The sequence below is a fragment of the Felis catus genome, chromosome C1, assembly GCF_018350175.1.
Source record: "Felis catus isolate Fca126 chromosome C1, F.catus_Fca126_mat1.0, whole genome shotgun sequence".
Lineage (NCBI taxonomy): Eukaryota > Metazoa > Chordata > Mammalia > Carnivora > Felidae > Felis > Felis catus.
In genome coordinates this window covers 147,079,370-147,102,727 of record NC_058375.1, presented here as the reverse complement: position 1 = coordinate 147,102,727, position 23,358 = coordinate 147,079,370, and the positions used below count along the sequence as shown (strand labels likewise).

General features: G+C 39.4%; 1 protein-coding gene and 1 long non-coding RNA gene across 5 annotated transcripts in view; one reads left to right on the top strand and one right to left on the bottom strand.

The window, feature by feature from the left end:
* CYTIP (cytohesin 1 interacting protein) overlaps window positions 1–23,358 on the top strand; it is a 76,285-nt gene that overhangs the window by 40,333 nt on the left and 12,594 nt on the right. The window contains exons 4-9 of one of the 3 annotated variants that reach the window (XM_045033837.1): window positions 2,841–3,000; window positions 10,226–10,275; window positions 10,523–10,577; window positions 14,552–14,654; window positions 14,868–14,961; window positions 17,795–17,864. In XM_045033837.1, coding sequence (XP_044889772.1) covers window positions 2,932–3,000; window positions 10,226–10,275; window positions 10,523–10,577; window positions 14,552–14,654; window positions 14,868–14,961; window positions 17,795–17,864 — 441 coding nt within the window. In that variant the 5' untranslated portion in view covers window positions 2,841–2,931. Of the gene's footprint in view, window positions 1–2,729; window positions 3,001–10,225; window positions 10,276–10,522; window positions 10,578–14,551; window positions 14,655–14,867; window positions 14,962–17,794; window positions 17,865–23,358 lie in introns of those variants that run through there. The other 2 variants (XM_011285360.4, XM_011285363.3) reach the window with 2 other exon arrangements.
* Window positions 17,851–21,592, bottom strand: LOC109502701. 2 transcript variants are annotated; one of them, XR_006583215.1, is made up of 2 exons: window positions 21,495–21,592; window positions 17,851–18,380 (listed from the first exon to the last, which is right to left on the bottom strand). It is a non-coding gene; the product is annotated as an uncharacterized LOC109502701 (long non-coding RNA). The 2 variants fall into 2 exon arrangements; XR_002161473.2 differs by having other exon boundaries at window positions 21,393–21,552.

Below are 23,358 nucleotides of genomic sequence, written 5' to 3'. Positions count from 1 at the left end.
AATTCAGGTAGTTAACTGACTGAGACACCCTGGCGCCCCGTGACAAACATATTTTAAAAGAGATTCTTTCTGCATCTCTCAGATTTCTCTTTACGTAAGATTGTGGCTCTTTGGACTATGGGTCCACAATACAAGAATTTTCGGGGGCGCCTGGGTGGCGCAGTCGGTTAAGCGTCCGACTTCAGCCAGGTCACGATCTCGCGGTCCGGGAGTTCGAGCCCCGCGTCAGGCTCTGGGCTGATGGCTCAGAGCCTGGAGCCTGTTTCCGATTCTGTGTCTCCCTCTCTCTCTGCCCCTCCCCCGTTCATGCTCTGTCTCTCTCTGTCCCAAAAATAAATAAACATTGAAAAAAAAAATTTTTAAAGAATTTTCTACCAGTTTAGTTTTTCTTCTTTGGTGCTTTAGATGAATATTAATTCATTTTTGTTAAATATCTACTTCCCTCCCCTTTTTGTTAACAAACATTGCTTGAATGCTTTCTATACATAGGACACGAGTATACATTTAAAGATACAAATTGGCTCTTACTTTCCAGGTGTAATCCTAGTATCATATGTTAAGTTCAAAAGAAAGATCTGAAAAAAATGATATGACATTTCAGAGAATAAAGTTAGATAAGAACCGGACTTTTTAAAAGTTTTATTTTATTTTATTTTGTGGACAATGAGGCAATTTTGAAATCTTTTGAGTAGGTAGATAGATTGATCTGATTTATTTGCTGAATCAGCTTTATAAAATAAAGGGGAGGATGAAGAGGAAGAGAGTTCGGAATAGTGTAATTATTCTGAGGCAAATTCTATAGAACAAACAAATTGTAAATAGTAGAACACCTTTGTGAATCAAGGGTTTGAGGCTTGAAGTCATATTTGTATGAAAATATTAGTATTTCTCCACATTTTATCACAAAGGCTATTTTTGATGGAGGATGTTATTAAAAATATTTAATAACTGGTATGACACAAGACTTTGACAATCAGAGAAAGGAACTGGCCAATCAAAATAGGCCAGGTCCTAAATATATAATTAACAAGTCTGACCAATCTGGTATATACTGACTGAATGTCAGCTCTGCCTTTGTCTCTGGTTGCACAGCAATGGATCTTACGATTTGAAAGATTCTCCTTCTTAAACAAATGTCATAAAATTAGTAAAGCTTTTTTTTCTAATTTCTTAATTTAATAATAAACTTCTATAATTTATATTAGCTAAGGTCAGCATAACAAATTAAATTGATACAATTTTGGCATCCATCTGTAATGCTTGGTTGTCATTTTGCTATATGGCCTTATATCAGGCAAGTATATAATTTCCATTTGGCATTTTGAAATATGAAAATATTTACTTAACTTTATAAAATTCTGAGGGGGCAGGTGCACTGCTGTCCTCAATTAATAGTGTTGATTTAAGTCATGTACCTCATAGCCTGGAGATGTTTTAAAATCTCTCTCTCTCTCTCTCTCTCTCTCTCTCTCTCTCTCTCACACACACACACACACACACATACACACATACACACACACACACACACACACACCACATAAATGTCTTCATAACTGACACATTCTTTAATTGTCAAAGTCTCTACCACTCTCTTTTGTTTTACACATTTATGTTATATTATTTTACCCATCTGGGCCCTGAAGGCAAATGCAGTTGTAATCCCTGATTTAGATATTTTTATGTTTTTAGAAACATCGTTTTGTTCAAGATTTTACCCTTTATACTTGGCAGCTTCTGTTCGGCCTGGATTTACCTTGACCTCCATTTTAGTTCAAAACTTTCTAACTCCTTTACGTCCTACTATTGACCTTCACAATTATTTTGAAAATCACAGTTGACTTTTTCTAGTAGGTAAAACTTCTTTTTTTGGTTTTTGTTTTGATTCTTTTCTCTACTTACATCCCCGCTCCTCCTCTGAAACCAGTTCTTTCAAAACTACAGGTCTCAAACCCCCACCAAAAAAAGTATCTGTGATCTTGAGTACTTCATGATGGCGTCCTTGACCCATATTCATGCCTGGACCAACAAGAAACATTCTTGTGCCACCTTGGTTTGCCTGATAACTTCCTGTTCTTTCCATTATTCCCCGAGGACCACAGGCTGATGCTGCAGCAAAGTCTAGTTTAAGAGAGGGTCAACTTTGAGCTCTGAACGTGCTGGTCTTCTCCTCCCATTGTTCCTTGTAAGATGATGGATAATTTTAGTCAGGACAAAGTAGTAGAAGGGCAACCGGAAGAATGCTGAATGGTTATCCAAGTGGCAGATATAATGCCTTTTTGATGAACATTAATGAGCTAGGGTGTACTTTGGGGAAAGTACATTACAAGGACTTTGTAAGAGAACATTATGACTGGACCCTGTAATTCTTGCTTATATCCACAAGAACTGAATGTCTGTGTATCTTGACTTTGACATTGAACTGCCCATATTAAGTAGGAGAATGGGTGGGTAACAAATGGCAGAACTTGGGGAAATATTTCTTTCTTCCTTTTAAAATAAGGCAGATGGTTTTTTGAACACGACTTGTCACAGCTCATAAAAGCATAAGAGTTCTGGTTTTTTGATAGAGAAAATAATAAGTTGATTTTTTTTAACGGTAAAAGTATTGTTTCTCCCAGGGGCTTAAAGAAAAAAAAAAAAAAGCATTGAGAAATGGGAGTGAGCTGCAAGATAGGGTTTGTGTAACAAGTACCTAAAACCACAGAAGTCACATGGGCTCTTTCTGCTTTGCTACTTTTGATTACTTGTCAGAGGGTTAGAGTTTTAGCTTCCCCCATCCTGCAAGGCCACTCAACCATGTGCTAGCTGGAGTAATCTTTATTCACAATGTCTTTACAAAGGCTCCTGCAACAGAACAGCAATGGCAATCTGGTGGACTACTGTGCTGGTCCATCTTATAACTCTGACTCCACACTCACAGGCAGCTTCCGAATGGATGATAATAGAAGGATTCAAATGCTGGCAGACACAGTGGCCACTTTGCCTCGGGGAAGAAAGCAGGTATGATTACTATTTTGTACTTTCAGAGTTTTCCTGTTCTCTTGGGAGCAGAGTGATATGTTTATCTGACTTTGCACTGAACTTGTACTTTAGAGGCTTGGAATTAGTCACTAAGAGTATGGGGGAGGACGCAGCTAAGAAGCCCAGGTTGCTCATGGACTAGTCCAAAAGATTTAAGACCATAATAAAATATTGTTTGCAAGGCCAAACTTAAAAGAAGATTGTTTTTCTCATTTGAAGAGGTGTTCAGGTAAAATGAAAATCGTTAAGTGCATCAAACTTAGAGAGTGCATGCAGATGTGGCCCATTTGAGAATCATTGATCTTTTCCCCCTGTATGTGTCCCATTGATTCTATGCCTCCCAGCCTCACTCCGTGATAGTCATTTTCAATGGAATGAGAGTACCTTTTCTCCAGGACAGCGTTTGTTGACTAAATTGTTTTCGTTGCGGGGGCACAGGTACATACCTAATGCCATTGGGAATGAAGGCTTTTACTGGATAAATTGGCAGATTGAGTACCAGCTCAGCTATTTACTAGCTGGTGGGACCTTGGGCAAGCCACTTGCCTAAGACTTCGTTTTCTTTCCTCTGTAATGGAGATAATAATAGAACCACCCTAAGGAGCTCTTCTTTGGCGTAAGTGAAGAAAATGCGCCGTGCCTAACACAGCGCCTGACGTGAAGTTGGTGCTCAACCATCATGTTATCATTTTTATTTTTTTTTTTATTGTAAGGGATTTCCCTAGAGATGAAAACTCACTTAGGAAAATCCATGTCCAGCTGAGTTTATTTTTCGTTTCTTTGATTCTACAATTTCCAATTTTTAAAATAATTTTTTAACCATAGCACCTCTTCAGGTTTTAGTTCTATAACTTGCTATCATGCTCCAAGTGCATATCTGAATTTAGAACTGGAATTGCTTTAAAGCATGAATTTTTGCCCTTCAATCCTCCATGTACATCATGTGCTCCTCTTAAGCCTTCTAATTTCAGGATTAGAGAGTTAGAGCATAGTGGGCGAGTCATGATCTTTTCTCAGCAATGTATACAGCTGATTCCTCGTTATTTTTCACAATGAAGATAAAGGCATAATTTGCCATGGTTGGGATTTTTGATCTTCGTTTAATGCGAAAGTGCTTTTATGACATTAAGTTTAATCAAATGATGAACATTTCTATCAATTTACTGCCTGTCTGAAAATAAAGCAGCTATAGGAAGCACCAAGGTCTTTAGTCAGGTTTCAGATATGGAGCAGCTTGTAGAAGGTACAGAGATGAAAAGAACGCATTTCCTGGCCTTTTAGGGTTAACAATTCAGTAGGCAGAACAAAATAGGCATTACACAACATAAATGCTCTAATTCAAGGACATGTCTTTTAATATAACCTTGAAGGATAGGATGTTCCAATTCTGAACGGTATTCCAGAGCAAGGGAATAATTAATGCCAAGGCACAGATCTCGGGGCCTTTAGGGCACATTGAGGTAACAGCACATTATTATGTCTGGGAGACCCAATAAGTGTCTGTTGAAGGGGAGTGGAGACCTTGGTGCTGGGCTCCTTTACGCTTGATCTTAGCGTAAAGGCCGAGAAGCCGGCGGGCTGCTTTACTAAACACTTCCCCTGAGGAAGCAGTGATTTGACCAACACAGGTAGCCACTGGGCATGTTTGAGCAGTAGAGGGTTTTAGGAGCCTCACTCTAGAAACATGGTGAGTACATGGGTAGAGACTAGCAGTGAGGGACCAACTTTTATAGTAGTTGGAGAAAAAGGAAATGGACAGAATGGAGAGGAGACCCGGAGACTTGGCTGTGAAAGGCAGTGAAAACGGAGGAGTCACATCTGGTGTTAAACTCGAGGGAACATAGCTTCCACTAAAAAGAAGGCAGTCAGTACGAGGTTACTGGAAGGAGATAAGGAGAGGGATTTGGGCACACAAAACACATGCATTGTGCATAGGTATATAACCTATATACACACCAATGCCCACATTCTCACACCGACGAATCTATCTGATGTTCTCATCTTTTTAGGCCCCGTCTTCTCCCTTTTCTCTTATTCTCTCCCATAGCAAACTCCTATTCAAACAGTGTTTTCTTCCTGTTGTGAGAATGACTTTAAGGAAAAAAAGAAGGCAAAACAAAAACCCTCTTCTGCGTGATACTTATGATTCTGTACAGTTAGCATCAATGAGACTTGATGCAAGTTTATCCCAACATTTCAGGCTTTTCCAAATGGATGTTCATTTCCTTTAAGTGGTTTGTAGAGAATAATCACCCATTTGGCACTCCCTGAATCGCAGGCAACAAGATCCCTGTGAGGCAACCACATGAGCAGGTGTTTTTCTGCCCACTGTTATTTTCAACACTTTCAGGGCTGACGTCAACAGTTCATACTTCTCGTTATTGTTGGCTTTGGTTTCTGCAAAGCTGTATCTGGTGAGCATGTAGTTTCAGATTAATCTTCGGAAGCATTTGGGTGTTTACACTTGGAATTGCTTAAAAATAGATTTCTGTGTGTACCTATTATCTCAATACCTTTATTTGTAGGAGGCGACAGACATCTCAGTACAGCTTCTACTTCTGAACATATTTTTGGGGGGTAAAAATCTCTGCAATGGAAAACAGTGTGGGAAGGAGACGGGAGGAAATAAAGATAGGCTTTATAAATGTGGTGATAACAAAGGAGTAGTGATTGTACCTCTGGGCCGCTCCCTCAAGGGTAGTAGGTTGCAGTTGGAAGGCAGTTTAAGAACCAGGGACCTGACAAATGGGTTAGAAACTGGAATGTGCCTCACTGGTACCACAGGTTGTCTTTGCCTGATGTTCTCCAGGTTATTGAATTATTACTCAATAGGCAACTTCAGAAAGGGTGAATTCACTTAAAAGTTCTGATCCGGAATTTTGTGCTAAACTCTGTAATGTGTCTATTTCTGGGACGGGTTCTGCCCTGCAGAAGCTTTCACATGATTTCTGTCTGTTCACCCATCTGTGACCCCGAACTCCCAAGTTTCTAACTGCAACAAGGTATCTTGATCATTAAATGAATACTTTTAGGTAGAACACTGTGTTAATTTCACTACGAAATAATTGGAAAAGTATTCTCTAATTCATACTGTGGCATGCCCTGAGTGAATAGCCCACAGTTTTTCTTGGAAAAGAAGCTCATGAGTCCACAGTGAGACTTTCTTGGGAAGCTGTGACGTTTATTTGGGTTCCTTAAAGGCACTTACGAGTTAGGAAATTGCACACGGTTCCGTTATTTTGCTGTATCTTAGAATAGTCTGTAGAGCCCTGCTAACCCAAGTTTCCTGGGTTAAAAGGGAAACAGAAAACAACAACAACAACAACAACAACAACAACACCTGGATTCCTGGAAGAATTAGGGAGATTGCAGCAAAGACTGGAAAAGAGAACAAGGCACAGGATTTGGGCTTTTGAAACAAACAATAGAAACAAAAGAAACATGTTAATATATATCCTCTCTCCACCCCCAATACTTTCCGGAAATGCATTCACTCAGTGGGGACCAGGAAGTAACAATCTGTTACTTAGCAGCAGAAGTGGCTGCAGTATTGAACTTTGAGCTCCTGTGAGTCTGCTGGCTCTCTGGCTGAGCTACAGATTACCCTGATCTTTTGCAAACTGACAGCTGAAATATTTAGTGTTGGCTTCCCCCTAAAGAGGGACATTGTAAATCACCGCATAGCGGCAAAAATTCCGTTTTGAATATTAATGCCTGATCTTTGAAGCCCTCTGACTAAAAACAAAAGAAGAGGAATCATAAACTCAACCCCAGGCATCTTTATATTAGTGGCTAACAAGGGGTTAAGGAGCTTTGTCTAATCAGCGGTCGTCATTGAATGTGTGGTTTGCAGGCCTGCCAAATTGCCAAACCTAGAGTTCTCATATTAGATAATGTGTAATAAAAGACAGCTGTTGCCGGCATATGCCGTTCATCACACACCCGTTCCTTATCCATACGTTTTGGTGTCTCCGCTGCAACCCCGAGAAAAGGCTCTGGCTGGGAGCGCTAGGCTAGGGAGTGCTAGGCTCTGGCTAGGGTTAGAGCCTAGAACGGGTTAGAGGCTAGAACAGGTTAGAGCCTAGAACAGGACTGGTCACTCTAGGAAAAGGGCTGTAGGCAAAATATTTTTCAAAGGGTGACGCTTTGGATAAGGCCTTAGGCATGCTTCTTCCCACTTCGTCAGATACCCGGGTGCCTGAGCACGGCTGAACCCTGGGAACATTCCTTTCCACATGGCCTGAGTCTGACAGCCCAGATCACATGCAAGGAGGCTGTGTGTCAAGATGTGGCACGTGTCAGAGAATTTGATGGTGCCTAATTTGTTTAAATTGTTTTTTCTTTAAACATCAGGTGCCTAGGAGAGGTTCATCGCTGATCTAGAGTAGAAACTAATTTACAATTTGACTTAGTCTGATTTTGTGTGTGTGTCGCTGGTAACCCAAATCAGTTGATCCACAGGAATTGGGTCTCTGCCGTGCGCCTCACGGTGTGCTAGGCAAATATTTTCACCTAGTCGATTAGCTAGATAGAGAGGTGAGCCAGAGAAAAGTAGGAAAATTGCTTTCTGTGTAGAGGATTTGGGTTTGTCTTGTGGAGTTAAACTATTTTATATTTGAATGTATCTGGAATGTTTTTTTTTTTTTTACTTTAGAAGGCAGGTTACAGGTGGACTAGATGAAATCTTAAGGTTCCTTTCAGTGCTGTGATTATTTGCCTGGCAAAAGGCCATTTAAAATTGCTGAGGAAAGGCTGGAAATAACTCATTCATTTTGGCCACCATTTATTCATTTGGCAGTTATGTATTAAGGCATTAGAACTTCCTTTGTTTCCTATTAATCCTTTATGGTTCTTGGTGTTTTTGGACTGAGATGGTTTTGTTCTTTTTGTTTTGTTTTGTTTTGTTTTTCATTTTTGATGTTGCCACGTGTTTGGGATTTTCTTAAATTTAATTTTCTATTTTTAATGATTACCCTTGCGTTTTGCCTGCAAATATTTAAAATTTGATGAAGGGAAAAGGTGAAGAACATTTTAATGCATTTCTCCTGAACTTGATCTTTCACCACTACTTACTTACGTTGGTGTCTAATAGTTTACTTCTATTTGTCTATTTAGCTATTTTGAAGTTTCCCCTATATTCCAGGCACTGCACTAGGCACTGGGGTAGAAAGCAAAACAAGTACAGTCCCCACGTGGCTCTAAGGATAAAGATAATTCTGTACAGAGGCGAGGTATCTGATCCAGCATACCTTTTATATAAATACACATACAGTCTCCACATACAAGAATGTGTGACTAATATGATGAATATTGATAGCAAGAGTAGTATTTTTAAATATAAGCCCTGGTTATGATAACAGGTAACAGGTAGATATGACCTACCTAAGAAGCTTGCAATCGGAAACAAGGATAAAAGCCAGGGAGATGCAAATAATGAAAATCGATTGAGACAATGTGAGTGCAGTGTGCTGGTGAGATGAAAATACTTGGGAATATCAAGTTTATTGCTCTCTTTTATAAGAAGGCAGCCCTACTGCATAGCTGAGTCATCCCTCGCCCATGTTTGTGGTTAGTAGGAAAAATCAGGATGAAATAAACTATGCACGTTGTTGCGGGCCATCTATCGTTAGTCCTTACAAATTGAAAATAAATAATTTCTGGCAAATCTAGAGAATCTTTTTGAGTCTGAGCCTTCTGATTGCAGACTTCAGGATGATGCAAATGATTTGAGGGGTGGAACTGAAAAGACAAGGAATTCCAAAACGTAATCAATTTGCATCAAAGCTAGGAGAGATCATCTCTTCATTACATTAGCTTAACCAATTAGTAGCCAAATTCTGAACGCTGAGCCATTTCAGAAAGTTTGTGAAAAGGCTGGCATTTGGTACTTGATAATTCAGATTCATTACAGTGACGTAGGCTTCTGTCCTAACAAATGCCTTAATGAGGGTTTTGTTTGTGCATTAATTTTATGTGTTTTTCGCCTTCTGATTTTCAACCTCTATTTGTTTGGACTATGTGTTGATCTTCTGACTTTTTTTTTCTTAGTTTATTCATTTATTTTGAGAGAGAGAGAGAGAGAAACAGAGAGAGCATGAGTGGGATAGGGGCAGAGAGAGAGGGAGAGAAAGAGAATGCCAAGCAGGCTCCACAGCATCTGCTCACAGACCAATGTGGGGCTTGAACTCACAACCCGTGAGATCAGGACCTGAGCCAACACCAAGAGTCAGACACTTAACTGGCTGAGCCACCCAAGCGGCCCCTGACATTTTTATGTATTCACTGATAGATGACAGGCATGTCAGGTTGACCATGAAACACCCGTGGGTTAGCTAGGATTGCAGTTTACATTTTGGGCCACTGGACCAACATTTGAGAAAGGGCTGATTACCATTTGTTAATTCCTAAACAATAACACAAAAACACAGAAAAAACAGCCATCACCTGAAAAAACAAGATGCTGCCTTTTGCTTACGTTTCCTACTTACAAGGGTAGAAGGTATCTCGGAAGTTTATGTTTATAGGATCTTTTTCCAAAATATGCCGAGGAGGAAAGGTGATAGTGTTCCTGTTGTTTATACTATTTGGTTCCTTTGCTCTCTTGGCTGCAGATCTCACCGCACTCTTCCAGACCTTCTGCAAAAATCAATCATAAGCAGAATTGAGGTTTTGAGATCCTGGTTTCACCTGAATTGTGCTTCTGCATATGAGTTGGTTCTTTAGAGATTATTTTATCCTGTTAAAAACAGTAACATATTGAACTATTATAATAAATACAGTCATTTCATCAGTATCTCAAAAAACTATCAAGCATTTGAGTTTTATATGCCATTCTGTGGGTGTTGTTTTCTTTGGATTTCCGTGTGATTAGAAATTGCTATGGTTAATCTTTCGGAGGCTATTTTAAATAGAGATTAGAGATGACATTCCTTTTGGAAGCTTTGGAGTTTTGCCACATTACGTGGACTCTTTTTGCCAGGGTATATTATTATCTGAGCCTCATTTAGCCTTTTAATGCTCCAACGTTCCCCTCCCCCCCCCTCCTTTGCTACCACTAGAAAATGGAAATTACTACCTTTACATAACAATTTCCCAGAGCTGGGCCAAAGAAGGTGACAAAGAACAAAGTGCTTGGTGATTTACAACACTTCATAGTTGTGTCTTAAGGACCTTTGGATAACTGTGTGCTTATTATATTTTTCAGCTTGCTTTGACGAGATCAAGTTCTTTAGGTGACTTCTCCTGGTCTCAAAGGTAAAGAGATTCTTGTATTTTTGTGTCTCTCACCAAGGCATTCAGGGGCACAGCTCTTCAGACTGTGGACGACAACACACACACACACACACACACACACACACACACACACACACACAGAGTCTCACATACTATGGTTTACATGAACGTCAGCTGTTTGTAATTGTGGCAGTTATTTAATGATGCGTATGTGACAAATGTGATACTTTGGTCTTCATGCATATTTTTCAAATTTTTTTTGTTACAGAAAGCTTGTTACCGTGGAAAAGCAAGATAATGGAACTTTTGGATTTGAAATTCAGGTGGGCAGTTTTCAATTTTCCAGATTTTAATGAGGAAAGTGGCACTGATAGTATGATATTTGCAAAGAAAGAGTGAAGACAGGATCAGAGAATCATGGGCTCCGTGACTTGTATCTGTGACTTGTATCCAGTGTGCAGTGGTTTGGGGGAGTTTTTCAGCGTGCTGGGTGCCATCAAGGAAAGAAAACATTGAAGCCAAAATAAAACCCCTGAGACCTGCTCAGCTCCTTGTTCTGAGTTGCTTTAGTTTTCCTGTAAGTCTGAGCCTGATCAGAAATACTTGGTTTCAGCCAGATCTTCTAAATAAGAAAGTGAAATACTCTATTACAGATGTGCATTTTATATATTTGCATTTAAGATGTGTTTTGCATAATCATTTTTGTACTGTATATCAGATTTTAAATCTATTCTCTGGCATTCAAGAAATACTTGAAAGCGTGTATATTTGTGTATATGGGACTGCATGTATTCGTGTGGAACCTCTGTTACATTTTGAGATACTAAGGATTTCATCTTGGATATGGCGAAGAAAATTGGACTTTTTTCTTAATGACAACACCTTATAGTTACTATTTGAAACATTTTAGAACATTTGGGTCTACCTGCATATTGTCTCATGCTCCAGGGAGTTTCTAACAGTCTTTGTAAGTTTCTATTTCTTTTTTTTTTGACATTTCAAAAAAATGTTTATTTATTTTTTGAGAGAGAGAGACAGAAAGAGTTTGAGACAGAGCGTGAGCAGGGGAGGGCTAGAGAGAAGGGGACACAGAATCCGAAGCAGGCTCCAGGCTCTGAGCTGTCAGCACAGAGCCCGATGCAGGGCTCTAACTCATGAACCATGAGATCATGACCTGAGCCGAAGTCGGACACCTGACTGATTGAGCCACCCAGGTGCCTCATATAGGTTTCAATTTCTAATAGCTTAAAAATTTCATTTCTTATTTGCTCTCTGCTTTTTCATGGCCATATTTGTAAAGATGGTGAGTTAGGTCAGATGAAGTCCAGTCCAATTAAGTGCAACAGTAATAGCTTATGTATTACTGTTTTTTCCCTCCATCACACTTTGGCATTTCTTTTAGATAATCATAGTCTTTTGCATAATCGTATTCTTATAGTGCACATCAGCTTTGAGATTAACTTTGGTGCTGCTTTCAAAAAACTTTGGTAACTGAATATCAACCCCCAAATTGGAAAGATGCTGTGTATTTGAAGATTAGGAACAGGAAACTGCTAATAAGTAAAACATGCCTTCTGAATAAAGAAACCAAATGGAACCCTAGCTATAAGGAATAGGGAGAAGGCTATAGGAAGAAGAAAGATACTTTCTACTTTCTGAACTATTCTACTTTTAAATTCAGTGACATCTATGATTCTTCTATGAGGTTTTAGAAGCATAGTACTCTCTCTTACTCCCCATTCATACGAAATGCTCTCTCTCTCTGCTGTGGAGACACTGCCTTTTGTGCTTGCTTTTAAATGAGAATTATCCAGAGGGTATGTAGCAGTTGCTACTGGAAACAAGATCGATGACTACCCACTTATCCTATTTAATGTAACAAATGAGGATTTTCTTCTTACTCTTCTATGATCTATGTCATTGTTTCCCCATGTTTCTCCCCCATACCATGAATGCTGACTCCACATGGAGCACAAGTCAAAACTGTCATTAGTGGACAGCAGGTTACAGCAGCTAGAACCTTTGTAGATAAACACGAGTTAATGATTTTATTTTTGAACTGCAGTGTGTTCCAGTAAAGCAGGAACCCAGTCCTCTGCCAATTTCCTCTTGGTATATGCTTTCCATTGCCAGCTCCACACCATCATCTATTCTTTTTTTTTTAATGTTTATTTATTTTTGAGAGAGACAGAGAGAGAGTAGTGGAGGCACATAGAGAGAGGGAGACAAAGAATCTGAAGCAGGATCCAGGCTCTGAGCCGTCACCACAGCTCCCACGAACAGCGAGATCATGACCTGAGTGGACGTCGGACGCTTAACCGACTGAGCCAACCAAGCGTCCCCACACCATAATCTATTCTTTAACAGTCCTAAGATTTGCAGTAGTCATCAAATAGGGGAAATACTCTGGGAATTTTTTGAAGACCAGATAGAGCCTCATGTATCCCCATCGTGCACCCATGGTTAACATGTATTTGGGTTCTGGTCTACCAAGTGAAGGGCACATTGGCAAAGAAACTACACATCCCCTTTGGATTTCCCTGGGTGCTAGTTTTATACTGTTAGTGAGAGTCACACAGTTTGATAGCAACACAAATGTTAGATTCATACACACCAAGTTCATGTTCTCTCGGTGCTGCCTGGTGGGATTCTTAGGAGTTTCAAATGAAACAATACGTTATATAAAGTCCTTAGTAACATGCCCGGTACCAGTAGATCAAACAATGGCAGGTGTTAGAATAAAGGTCACTGGGCCTGAGAGAGGGCAATGTGACTTTTATATCTCTGAGAAATGCAGGGGATTGTTCTGTCATTGGCTTCTAAAAATGGGAACTAGAAGACTAGGTGTGTGTGTGTGTGTGTGTGTGTGTGTGTGTGTGTGTGTGTGAGGGGGGGGCGGGGGGGATTATTTGACTATTTCAATCCAGAACTATGGGGCTTCTGCCTTTTCTTCTCTGTCCCCAATCCACAAATTTTACACTGGTTGTGCGCATATATGCTGGCTGTGTAAATCAACATGTTTCCCCTCATTGTACTCACTTTGATCACTGGACCTGGAGGGCAGATTCTCACTGCTAATAAGAGCTGTTATAACGGTGGTTTCCCAGAGGAGTGACTGTTAGAGCTTTGGTTCATGTACCGCATGGACTAGATCACCTTTTCATTCCTGAAAGAGTCCAGGCTGTAGCAAGACTTCCTGGCAGAGAAGCTGTTAAAGGGATCTGACATAGAGGGAAGTGTAATAAATGACCTTTAAAGGTCCCTCGTACCTTTATGATATAGGGATTCTAAATGCCTTGCCGAGTGAACAGAGATTCCTTAGATGTTAACTAAGTCAAGTTTCTAGGAGTTGCATGCACGTGATTGACTTCTGGTTCTGGAGTCTCTGTGTCTGTGAAATAAGAAGGAGTGAACATCAGGCATTAATTTCTCCACAGAGAAGCAGTACTGTAATAGGAATAACTTTAGGAATCAGATTACTCAACTCAGATACTGATTTTGATTCTAAATGGAACTAGGCTTCGTAACTTAAATGTGTGAAAAAGAAAAATATGTTTGTTATAGGTCACCGGGCCACTATATCGAGCGATATTTATGGAGTGTTCTTGGTACAATTTGAAACAAAAATAAAAACAAAACCAAGCTGCTTTTGACAAACTGAGGCAAGAGACGAAGCATAACTTTTTCTAATTTAGTTGAGTGACTAATGAACCGGTGAGTATTCAGGCAGGCATACCAGAGAGCACTTAGACAAGAAGGTAATCACGTCAATTATAGCACTTTTGAAAAAATACAGGGCAGATTGTCATTATTTGCAGAGCTCTGATTTAAAATAATTATTGTTGGCACATCTCCCTTCCTGGATGTGTACTGTTCCATATGCTCTTGTAATGAGTGCTTTAGCTTGGGAGAACCACACAGAGATTTTTCTCTTTGCTTTTTGGCTACTATTGTTTTATCCCATTGGGAAATAAGAAACCTAATTTTTCTTAATAGATATGTAATAATGAGAGCATCAGGTGGTCTCTCAGGCTTGAAAATGGAAAATCTTGAGCCAATCTTATCCCACTTTTAGTCTCACCCTGGATTTTTTTTTTTTTAAATGAAAAGGGTTGGCTACAGATTTCATCATAGAATCTCAGGACTGGTACCTTTGATTCAGTTTATATTCAAGAAAGCCTTTCCAATTGTTCTTTGTACTTTTACCTGTTCTGCTGCGTGATCAACACCCTTTTATTTTTCGACACATAGATTCTGAATTTTTTGAATAATAATTATGTATCACTTGAATTTTTAGACTTACAAGCTCCAGAACCAGAACATGTGCTCTTCCGAGATGTGCACTCTGATTTGCAAAATACAGGAGGATAGCCCAGCCCACTACGCTGGCCTGCAAACTGGTAATTTATAACTTTGCTCATGTTGGGAATGATTTAAATAGCAAGAAAAGAAATCTTTATGCCATGGAAGGTCAGGATGTGATTGCTGCTTTGAATTTTCTTCCCTCTTTTATGTTGCTAAGGTTTGGGGCTTGCTTGTTTTGTTTTATTTGCATGTCAGGAGGGATTCTTCAAGCAAGTGTTTTAACACTCGCTTTTCTTGGCATCTCCCAGGTGATGTCCTTGCAAATATCAATGGTGTGAGCACGGAAGGCTTTACCCACAAACAAGTCGTTGACCTGATCAGATCTTCAGGAAACATGTTAACGTAACTATCCATCTGCTTCCCATGGGGCTTCAGAAATGTTATGGTCTCTCACAATGCCCGTTGAGTGAATGAATAGGCTTTTTGTTCAGGATCACAAGAAGGGAGGCAGTGCACCAAAGCTTTGGGATCGGGTACAGACGTGTGTTATCAGTCCCTTTTGTTTCTCAAGGTTTCCTCAAACTTGAAAGTATTGTCAACATCTAAAGTCAGAGGACATCAATAGCCCCAACATCTGTGTGGGAGGGATGGCATTTAGAATATTTATTTATTTATCTTAATGTCAAATTCAACTAAACTGGCACCACATTCTCTTTGGATAGAGAGGAATTAGTCCAGCTTCCATGGTTGATATAATCTTGTGGTTAGAACAAATAAAAGGTCAGGAGGGCTGAGTTTTTTACTCTCATACCACAAGCCAATTGTTTTTCTCTTCTAGTGTTCCATTTAGCAGGAAGAAAACTCTGGTCAACCCTCCCTGCCCTGCGACACACACTCACACTTACTAATAGTCCAGACTTACTCATGGGAGAGTGTTCTCCCCAACTAGAGATTTGACTGAATTTTCTACCATACCATCCTTTAGAGCCTAATAAGACTTCAGTAATTAGTTAAAAGATGGAATTTCCTCAGTCATGCAAATGATATTTATTGAGCAAATACTATGTTTCCAGCTTTGTGATATAGGCTTAGGAGAGACAACGACAAGGACTCTTGTAGTGCTTTATTATCTGTGGAGGGAGATGGACAAGGAAAGCCTTCAAACTAAGTAATTTTGAAATTTCAACTTTTGGTTACTGCTATTAAGAAAGTAAAATGAGGAACGGGGTAGAATACTGAGTAAGAGGATTCTACCTGCGTTTAGAGGGATCTTGCCTGAGGAAGGGAAATCTGGGCTGAGACATAAAGAAAAAGAAGGGATGGGATGGTCCTGTGAACTTCTGGTGAGAGCCTTTCAGGCAAAGAGAGAGGTCTGTGAATTCTCAAAATGGGCTTGGCATGTCCAAGAGATAGAGAAACAACCAGTGTGTTGGGTGGTTGGTAGATTAGGGAGAATATAAGAAACGAAGGCAGGGAGTTGGCCAGGGGGCAGAGCATGGGTCTTGTCAGGTTAAGTAATTTAAGCGTTTATTCTGATGAAGGTGGGGTGTGTGTGCATCATCTCGCTCATCCTTCACAGCCACCTCGTGATGTTAGTTTTGTTTCTATTTATAGATCAAGTGCCTGAAGCTTAAGTTAGGTGGGATTAAGATCAATGATATAGTAAGTGACTGGGCTAGGATCTGACCATCCGCTCTGGAAGCCAAGATCTGTTCTCTTCAGCTACCCCACAGCTGCTCACTGCAAGCTGCCAATAGAAAATCCCCTGGATGCTCTTCAGTTATTCTGGTCTAAAGCTTCAAAGATGTTCTTACTGTGTGTGGGACTCCTGATGGTCCAACTCTGTGGATCCTGTGAGTTCAGGGTAAAGGAGCTCTTTACTCCAGAGAAACTTGAATCTATATGGTTGGAGCCATATAGAATCCCAGGGAAAATGGTGGCAGTTAGAATCAGGAGGCTCTGTTCCAAATGGTTGAAGTGGGTAGAACGCAGGTATGTAATTAAGGAGTAGTGGGTGGAGACAAATGGAAATTCAGACGTCAGGAAAATGAGAGACAACTGTATAAATACTGAAGAGGGTGACCAGTGTATTCCTGAGGTTTGGCACATAGACATTTATTGCTTGTTCAGCTCAGGTCAGCATTAAAGTTCCCACTGAAACAGATTCATAGGGATCCTCACTCGTGACCAGAGTCAAGACCATCCTAATGAGAAAGGAGACGACATCTTGGCTTTCATTATCATTTCATTATCTTGGGAATGATGCTATTAGAAATAGAGAAAAAATTCGTCTCCGTATTTAATGCTATTATTCCCCCATGACTTGAAAGATTTCCTGAATCTTAATAAATAGTTACAGCTTATTTGTCAGAAGGAATTTGAACCAATACTTTAAAAATATTTAGGTGTGTGACTAACACATGGAACTTGTTACCTTATTCAGATTGCTGACTTAGTAGTCAAAATAAAGGCCTCAACATGAGCCCACAAAACAAATCACTCAGGATAGAACACGTCCTTTTATTTTTAGAAAGGCATTTGGTATAGGGAGAAAAGAACAGCATCAAACTGATAATGCTAGGATTAAGGTTTATAAACTTAAAAGGTTCCAAGATGGGAGAGTCATATGAAGGTTATTATCTCTTAGTGGTTTCGGTTCTGTTTGTTCGAGCTGCGAAATTAAGTCAATTTACAGAGTAAAGGTCCCTAGCATCCCAGGAAAGAAAGGATGTTTCCCTTTTCCAAGAAAGAGCGTGGTGCTTCCACTGTTTGAAAATCCCTATTGCATGTTGGTTTCATTGCTGGACCCCTCATGCTAAGCATGACTATTTAAATTCTGGCACACAGTAAATGCCCAGTAAATATTCACCAAATAGAATAGGTGATTCAGTCAGAGACCATAAGAACAGATTCCATTAGAGAACACCAATCATTGCCATACGCTGGCATCTGTAAAGCGAGCCATCGGTTACAAGTTAAACAGTATCTTTTCTTTCAACCTCCCTCTCTAGGGGACATTTTGTTTTTGTGTTGCTTTTGTTCCATTTTCTTTCTCTGAATATTGTCAGCAGATTCCGCCTAGGTGCAGATACTTGAAGTGCCCTGGAAATAATAACATTTATGTTGCTTTTTTAAGTGTAGTCTGTGCTCAAAGTGGCATAATCTACAAGGATGGTACTTGTTTGAAAGAATCACTCATGCTGTTCCCTTCCCCCCTCCCTTTCTCTTAAAACAGGATAGAGACTCTTAATGGAACAATGATTCTCAAAAGAACAGAGCTGGAAGCAAAGCTACAAGTTTTAAAGGTAATTTAATTTAATACAGTGAGGTACCTTTTTCATCCTTGAATGTGTGAGTGGTAGAATAAAAATCTATTTGAGGGATTGAAATAGCCCTTGAAGATGAAATGTCATGATGAGTCTAAACTGCTGAATTATCAAGAGCCACACAATTACCTTTACGGGAATATTAAATTCCACAAGCCAGTGCAAATCACGTTCTTCCTTCCTCCTTCGGTGTTTCTGTGAGGCTCAGAAAAGCAACAGGAAGGCACATCACTTAAAGAACTTTTCATTCGTGCACCTGTGATCTCTCTTGATTTACATTTTGTTTGGGGAAGAAACAAAGGTGGAGTTGCCGGTCTTTTCTTCATTTTTTCCCCCCCCCGTGTTGCCTGTTTGCAGGAGGGCCTAGAAGTTTTGTTTTTCCACTTTCCTCTTCTGTGTCTTTCTGTTCAGCCTCTTTCTTCCTCCAGAAATCATCTCCCTCTGCTCCTGTGGTTGTCCTTGAATCTACTTTCATTGGCCAACACGTAATCAACTCTGAAGCGGAAAAAAAAAAAAAAATTAAGTTTCCAGGAGACAGTGCATATTGCAGGATGTTTAGATACAATTCCCTGGGATGGCTTTTTGGGGGTCTTGAAAATCTCAGTTTGCTAGATGGGTGAGGTTCTGCCAGGCCATGAAGTACAGCCCTCACCCATGTGCATGTGAGTCATGGTCCTACAGATTGCAATGATCTCTTTAGCCCAGAGATCTCCCCTGCATGGCAGTGAGGGGGCCAGTCTAAGCAGAGACCACACGGCCTACTACAGGCAGGTTGCTTGCCTAGACTGTGTTTAGCAATAGCTGGTGTTTATCAATTTTCTTTGTGAAGCATGTACTTCTTTTCTTTTTAATGTTTATTCATTTTTGAGAGAACTAGAGAGAGCATGCACATGTGCGTGCCAGTGGGGGAGAGGCAGAGCTGGGGACAGAGGATCTGAAGCGGGCTCTGTGCTGACAGCAGAGGGCTCGATGTGGGTCTGGAAGTCACGAACTGTGAGATCATGACCTGAGCCAAAGTTGGACGATTAACCAACTGAGCGCCCCTGAGGTGTGTACATTTTAATATTTGCGCCCGTGAGGGGAGAGTTACTGTTTCTGTTTTATCTTGTATTCTTCCTCCCTCCCCCCACATCTAGTTCATCAATAACCTCTGTTTCCTTCTGTATCAACACTGATTTTGTACTCTTGTTATTGTACTTATTGCTATATTTTGAGTTAATTTGTAAAATTTCTTTAAAAATTCCTCTGTTCAGATTATGATGGGAATTGACATTTATAGAATAAATATCAATTGACATCTTTATGGTTTTCACTTTTCCTACTTCAAACATAGGACTTGATCTTTCAAATCAGGTTTTTTTGTGTACTTCAAAAATATTTTATAATTTCTTCATGCACTGCTGTATATCTTTTATTATGTTTATTCTTATGTACCTTCTAGGTTTTCTTGCTATAATAAATATGATCTTTTAACTTTAATTTAATTTATTTATGTTTATTTATTTTTAGAGAGATAGAGAGTGCACATGCATGAGTAGGAGAGAGGAGGAGAGAAGAGAGAGAGAGAGAGACAGAGAGAGAGAGATTGGATCCCAAGCAGGCTCTGTGCTGTCAGACCAGAGCCTGATGGGGGGCTTGATCCCATGAATCATGAGATCATGACCTGAGCTGAAATCAAGAGTTGGACGCTTAACTGAGCCACCCAGGCGCTCCAATATGATCTTTTACTTTTAAAAGATCTTTTAGGTTGTTGCTATTTATTTTTGTGTAAATAAAAAAAAATAATGTTTATTTTTGAGAGAAAGAGAGAGAGAGAGATGGAAAGAGTGAGCAGGAGAGGAGCAGAGTGAGAGAGAGACACAGAATCTGAGCTGTCAGCACAGAGCCTGACGCGGGGCTCAAACCCACAAACCGTGGGATCATGACCTGAACTGAAGTCAGACGCTTAGCCATCTGAGCCACCCAGGTGCCCCTGTGTAAATTTTAAATCCAGTAGTCTTGCTGAAGTCTCTTTATTCCAATATGTTTGTAGATTCTCTTAGATTTTTTTTATTTAGACACAATATTATCTGCAGATACTGAAAGGTTTGGCCCTTTACTCCCTGATTATTCAAATATAGCTGATCCTTGAACAACAAAGGTTTGAAGTGCAAGGATTCAGCTTACTTTATTGTAGGGGTACAGTATGTAACATAACATACAAAATATGAGCTAACTGTTTATGTTATCATTAAGGCTTCCAGTCAACAGTAGGCTATTAGTAGTTAAGTTTTTAGGGAGTGCAGAGTTATATGTAGATTTTTTTACTGTGCAGGGGTCAGTGCCCCAACCCCCCCCCATGTTGTTCAAGAGTGATAATCTTCTTGTTCTTGGCCTTAAAGGGAATGCCTCTAACATTTTATCATGAATATTTTGTATGTAATAAACAGTTAAATGTAAATGTAAATGTAAATTACATTTAGGCTTTTTTTTTTTGAGAGAGAGAGAGAGAGAGCATAAGTGCAAGTGGGGAGGGACAGAGGGAGAGGGAGAGGGAGAAGAGAGAATCTCAAGCAGGCCCCAGGCTCAGCATAGAACCCAATTCAGGGCTGGATCAAGTGTGAGATCATGACCTGAGCCGAAATCAAGAATCAGATCCTTAACTGACTGAGCCACCCAGGCTCCCCTATTTAGGTTTTAAAACTGTCAAAACTTAATTTGTTTTTTGTAAAAGAGAGTATTCGTGAACATCTTTTTGTTGTTGTTGTTGTTGTTGTTGTTGTTGTTGTTTTTGTTGTTAAATAAACCTGGCTTCTTTAACCTTTTGTAGAAAAAGGAAAGAAATGTACAAAATAAACTGGTGGTGTTATTTAAAGTATGACTGATCAAATAGGACTATATTTCACGGAATAAAGAATTCACCTGTAAAAAACACGTTTCATGTTTCTAAGCAATTTCTGCTCCTTCAGTGTTTTCTCTTGAAGTTTTAATATTCATACTTACCTATTTTTTTAAACGATGCATGAATTTCTTCAATATACCCATCCTCTCATAGAACATCATAAGAACGTTAACATGTTTAAATGTCCATTTAAGACCCCATCTTTCTTATTATTGCTTGCCTTTGGAGAATTTTATCAACTTTTAGAAAGAAAAACTACAGGCTTCTGTTGCAGATATCTGGTAGTGAACAAATACACTCATACGTTGAATTGGCCTGCTTGCTGTTTTTTTCTGTTCCTTACCTCTGGGTTTACTTTCTTTTTTTGCCGTAGTACTTGCTTTTAGCAAGGGTAAGTAGGTCTTTCTTTGCCAAGAAAATCTTTCACTGCTACTGCTGAAGGAGAGTTTTGCGAGGTGACTGAATTATTCTTAGCTGATGCTCTGTCTCCTTAGCACTTTAAATGTATTGCGCCTTTGATATTTTTGTTTACGGAAGATCTCCTATTTTTTTTTATCCTTTGTAGGTAATCTGCACTTTCTATATTTTCTTCTAAAAGGTTTAAGGCTTTTCTTTTTTACACTTACATTCTGAATGCATCCAGAGTTAAGTTTTACATGTGGTTTGCGATGGGATTCTCATTTTCTCTGATTCTCCTATGAATACTCAGTTCTCTCAGTACTACTTACTGTATAGTCCGTCTTTTCCCCCAACTGAACTGCAGAGAAGCCTCTGTTTTCAAGCACGTTTCATATATGCATGGATTTTCTTCTGGGCTCCGTATTCCGATCCATTGTTTATCTCAAACTCTGTTATTTTACCTTAAATACTGGTATTCCGTTGAGCAAAAGGTCCAGGTTATTCTTGGTTCTTTGATCATCTATATAAATGTTAGAATCAGATTGTCAAGTTCTGTAAGTACATTTTAGAATTTTGATTGATACCACATTGTATGTAGATAGCTCAATTTTAAAATGCTTGACATTTGTATGGTATTGAGTTTTCTTAGTGACAGACGATCTCGCCATTTTTTCGCCCATCCTCCCACTCCCCACCCCAATGGCAACCACCAGTTCCCTGTATTTTTTGAATCTGTTTCTTTTTGTTTGTTTTGTTTGTTTGTTTGTTTGATTGTGGAATTTTTTCGGATTCCACATAGGAGTGAAATCCTGTGCTATTTGTCTTCCCCTGTCTGATTTATTTCACTTAGATAGTATCCTCTAGGTCCATCCATGCTGTCACAAATAGCAAGATTTTATTCTTTTTTGTGGATGAATAATATTCCACTGTTTATGGACACCATTTATCCATTTCTCTATTTATGGACACTTAGGGTGCCTATATATCTTGGCTATTTCTTTTAAGTTTATTTATTTTTAGAGAGAGAAAGAAAGAGAGAGAGAGAGAACATACACGTGAGTGGGGGAGGGACAGAGAAAGGGGGAGAGAGCATATCCCAAGCAGGCTCCAAGCTGTTAGTGCGGAGCCCTACTTGGGGCTCGACCTCACGGACCGTGACATTATAGCCTGAGCCAAAATCAAGAGTGGGGCATTTAGCCAGCTTAGCCACCCAGGCGCCTATTTTTAAGTTTTTGAGAAAACTCCATACTGTTTTTCACAGTGGCTGCACCAATTTGCATTCCTACCAATAGTGCATGAAGTTTCTTTTGTCTCCACATACTCCCCAGTACTTCTTATTTCTTGGGTTTTTTATATTAGCCATTCTGACAGATGTAAATGATATCTCATTGTGGTTTTGATTTACATTTCCCTGATGATAACTGATGTTGAGTGTTTTTTTCTTGTGTCTATTAGCCATCTGTATGTCTTCCTTGGAAAAAATGTCTATTTAGGTCCTCTGCCCATTTTTAATGGGATTATTTGGGGCTTTTTGGTGTTGAATTATGGAAGTTCTTTACATATGTTGAATATTAACCCCTTGTTGCAGATATCATTTGCAAATATCTTCTCACATTCAGTTGCCTTTTTGCTTCATCGGTGGTTTCCTTTGCTGAGCAAAAGCTTTTAATTTTGTTGTAGCCCCATAATTTATTTTTGCTTTTGTTTCCCTTGCCTGAGGAGACATATCCAAAAATATGTTTTTAAGACCAATGTCCAAGAGATTACTACATATGTTTCCTTTTAGGAGTTTTATGGTTTCCTGTCTCATATTTAGGTCTTTAATCCATTTTGAGTTTATTTTTTATATGGTATAAGAAAGTGGTCCAGTTTCATTCTTTTGCATGTAGCTGTCCAGTTTTCCCAATTACTGAAAAGACTATTTTTTCCCCATTGTATATTATTAACTCCTTTGTCATAGATTGATTAACCATATAAGTATGGGTTTGTTTCTGGGCTCTCTATCCTAGTCCATTGATCTATGTATCTATTTTTGTGCTGGTGTAATGTTTTGATTACTTTGGCTTTTTAGTTTATCTTGAAATCTGAGATTGTGATACCTCAAGTTCTGGTGTTCATTTTTAAGATTGTTTTGGCTATTTGGGTACTTTTGTGGTTTCATACAAATTTTAGGATTATTGTAGTTCTTTTTTT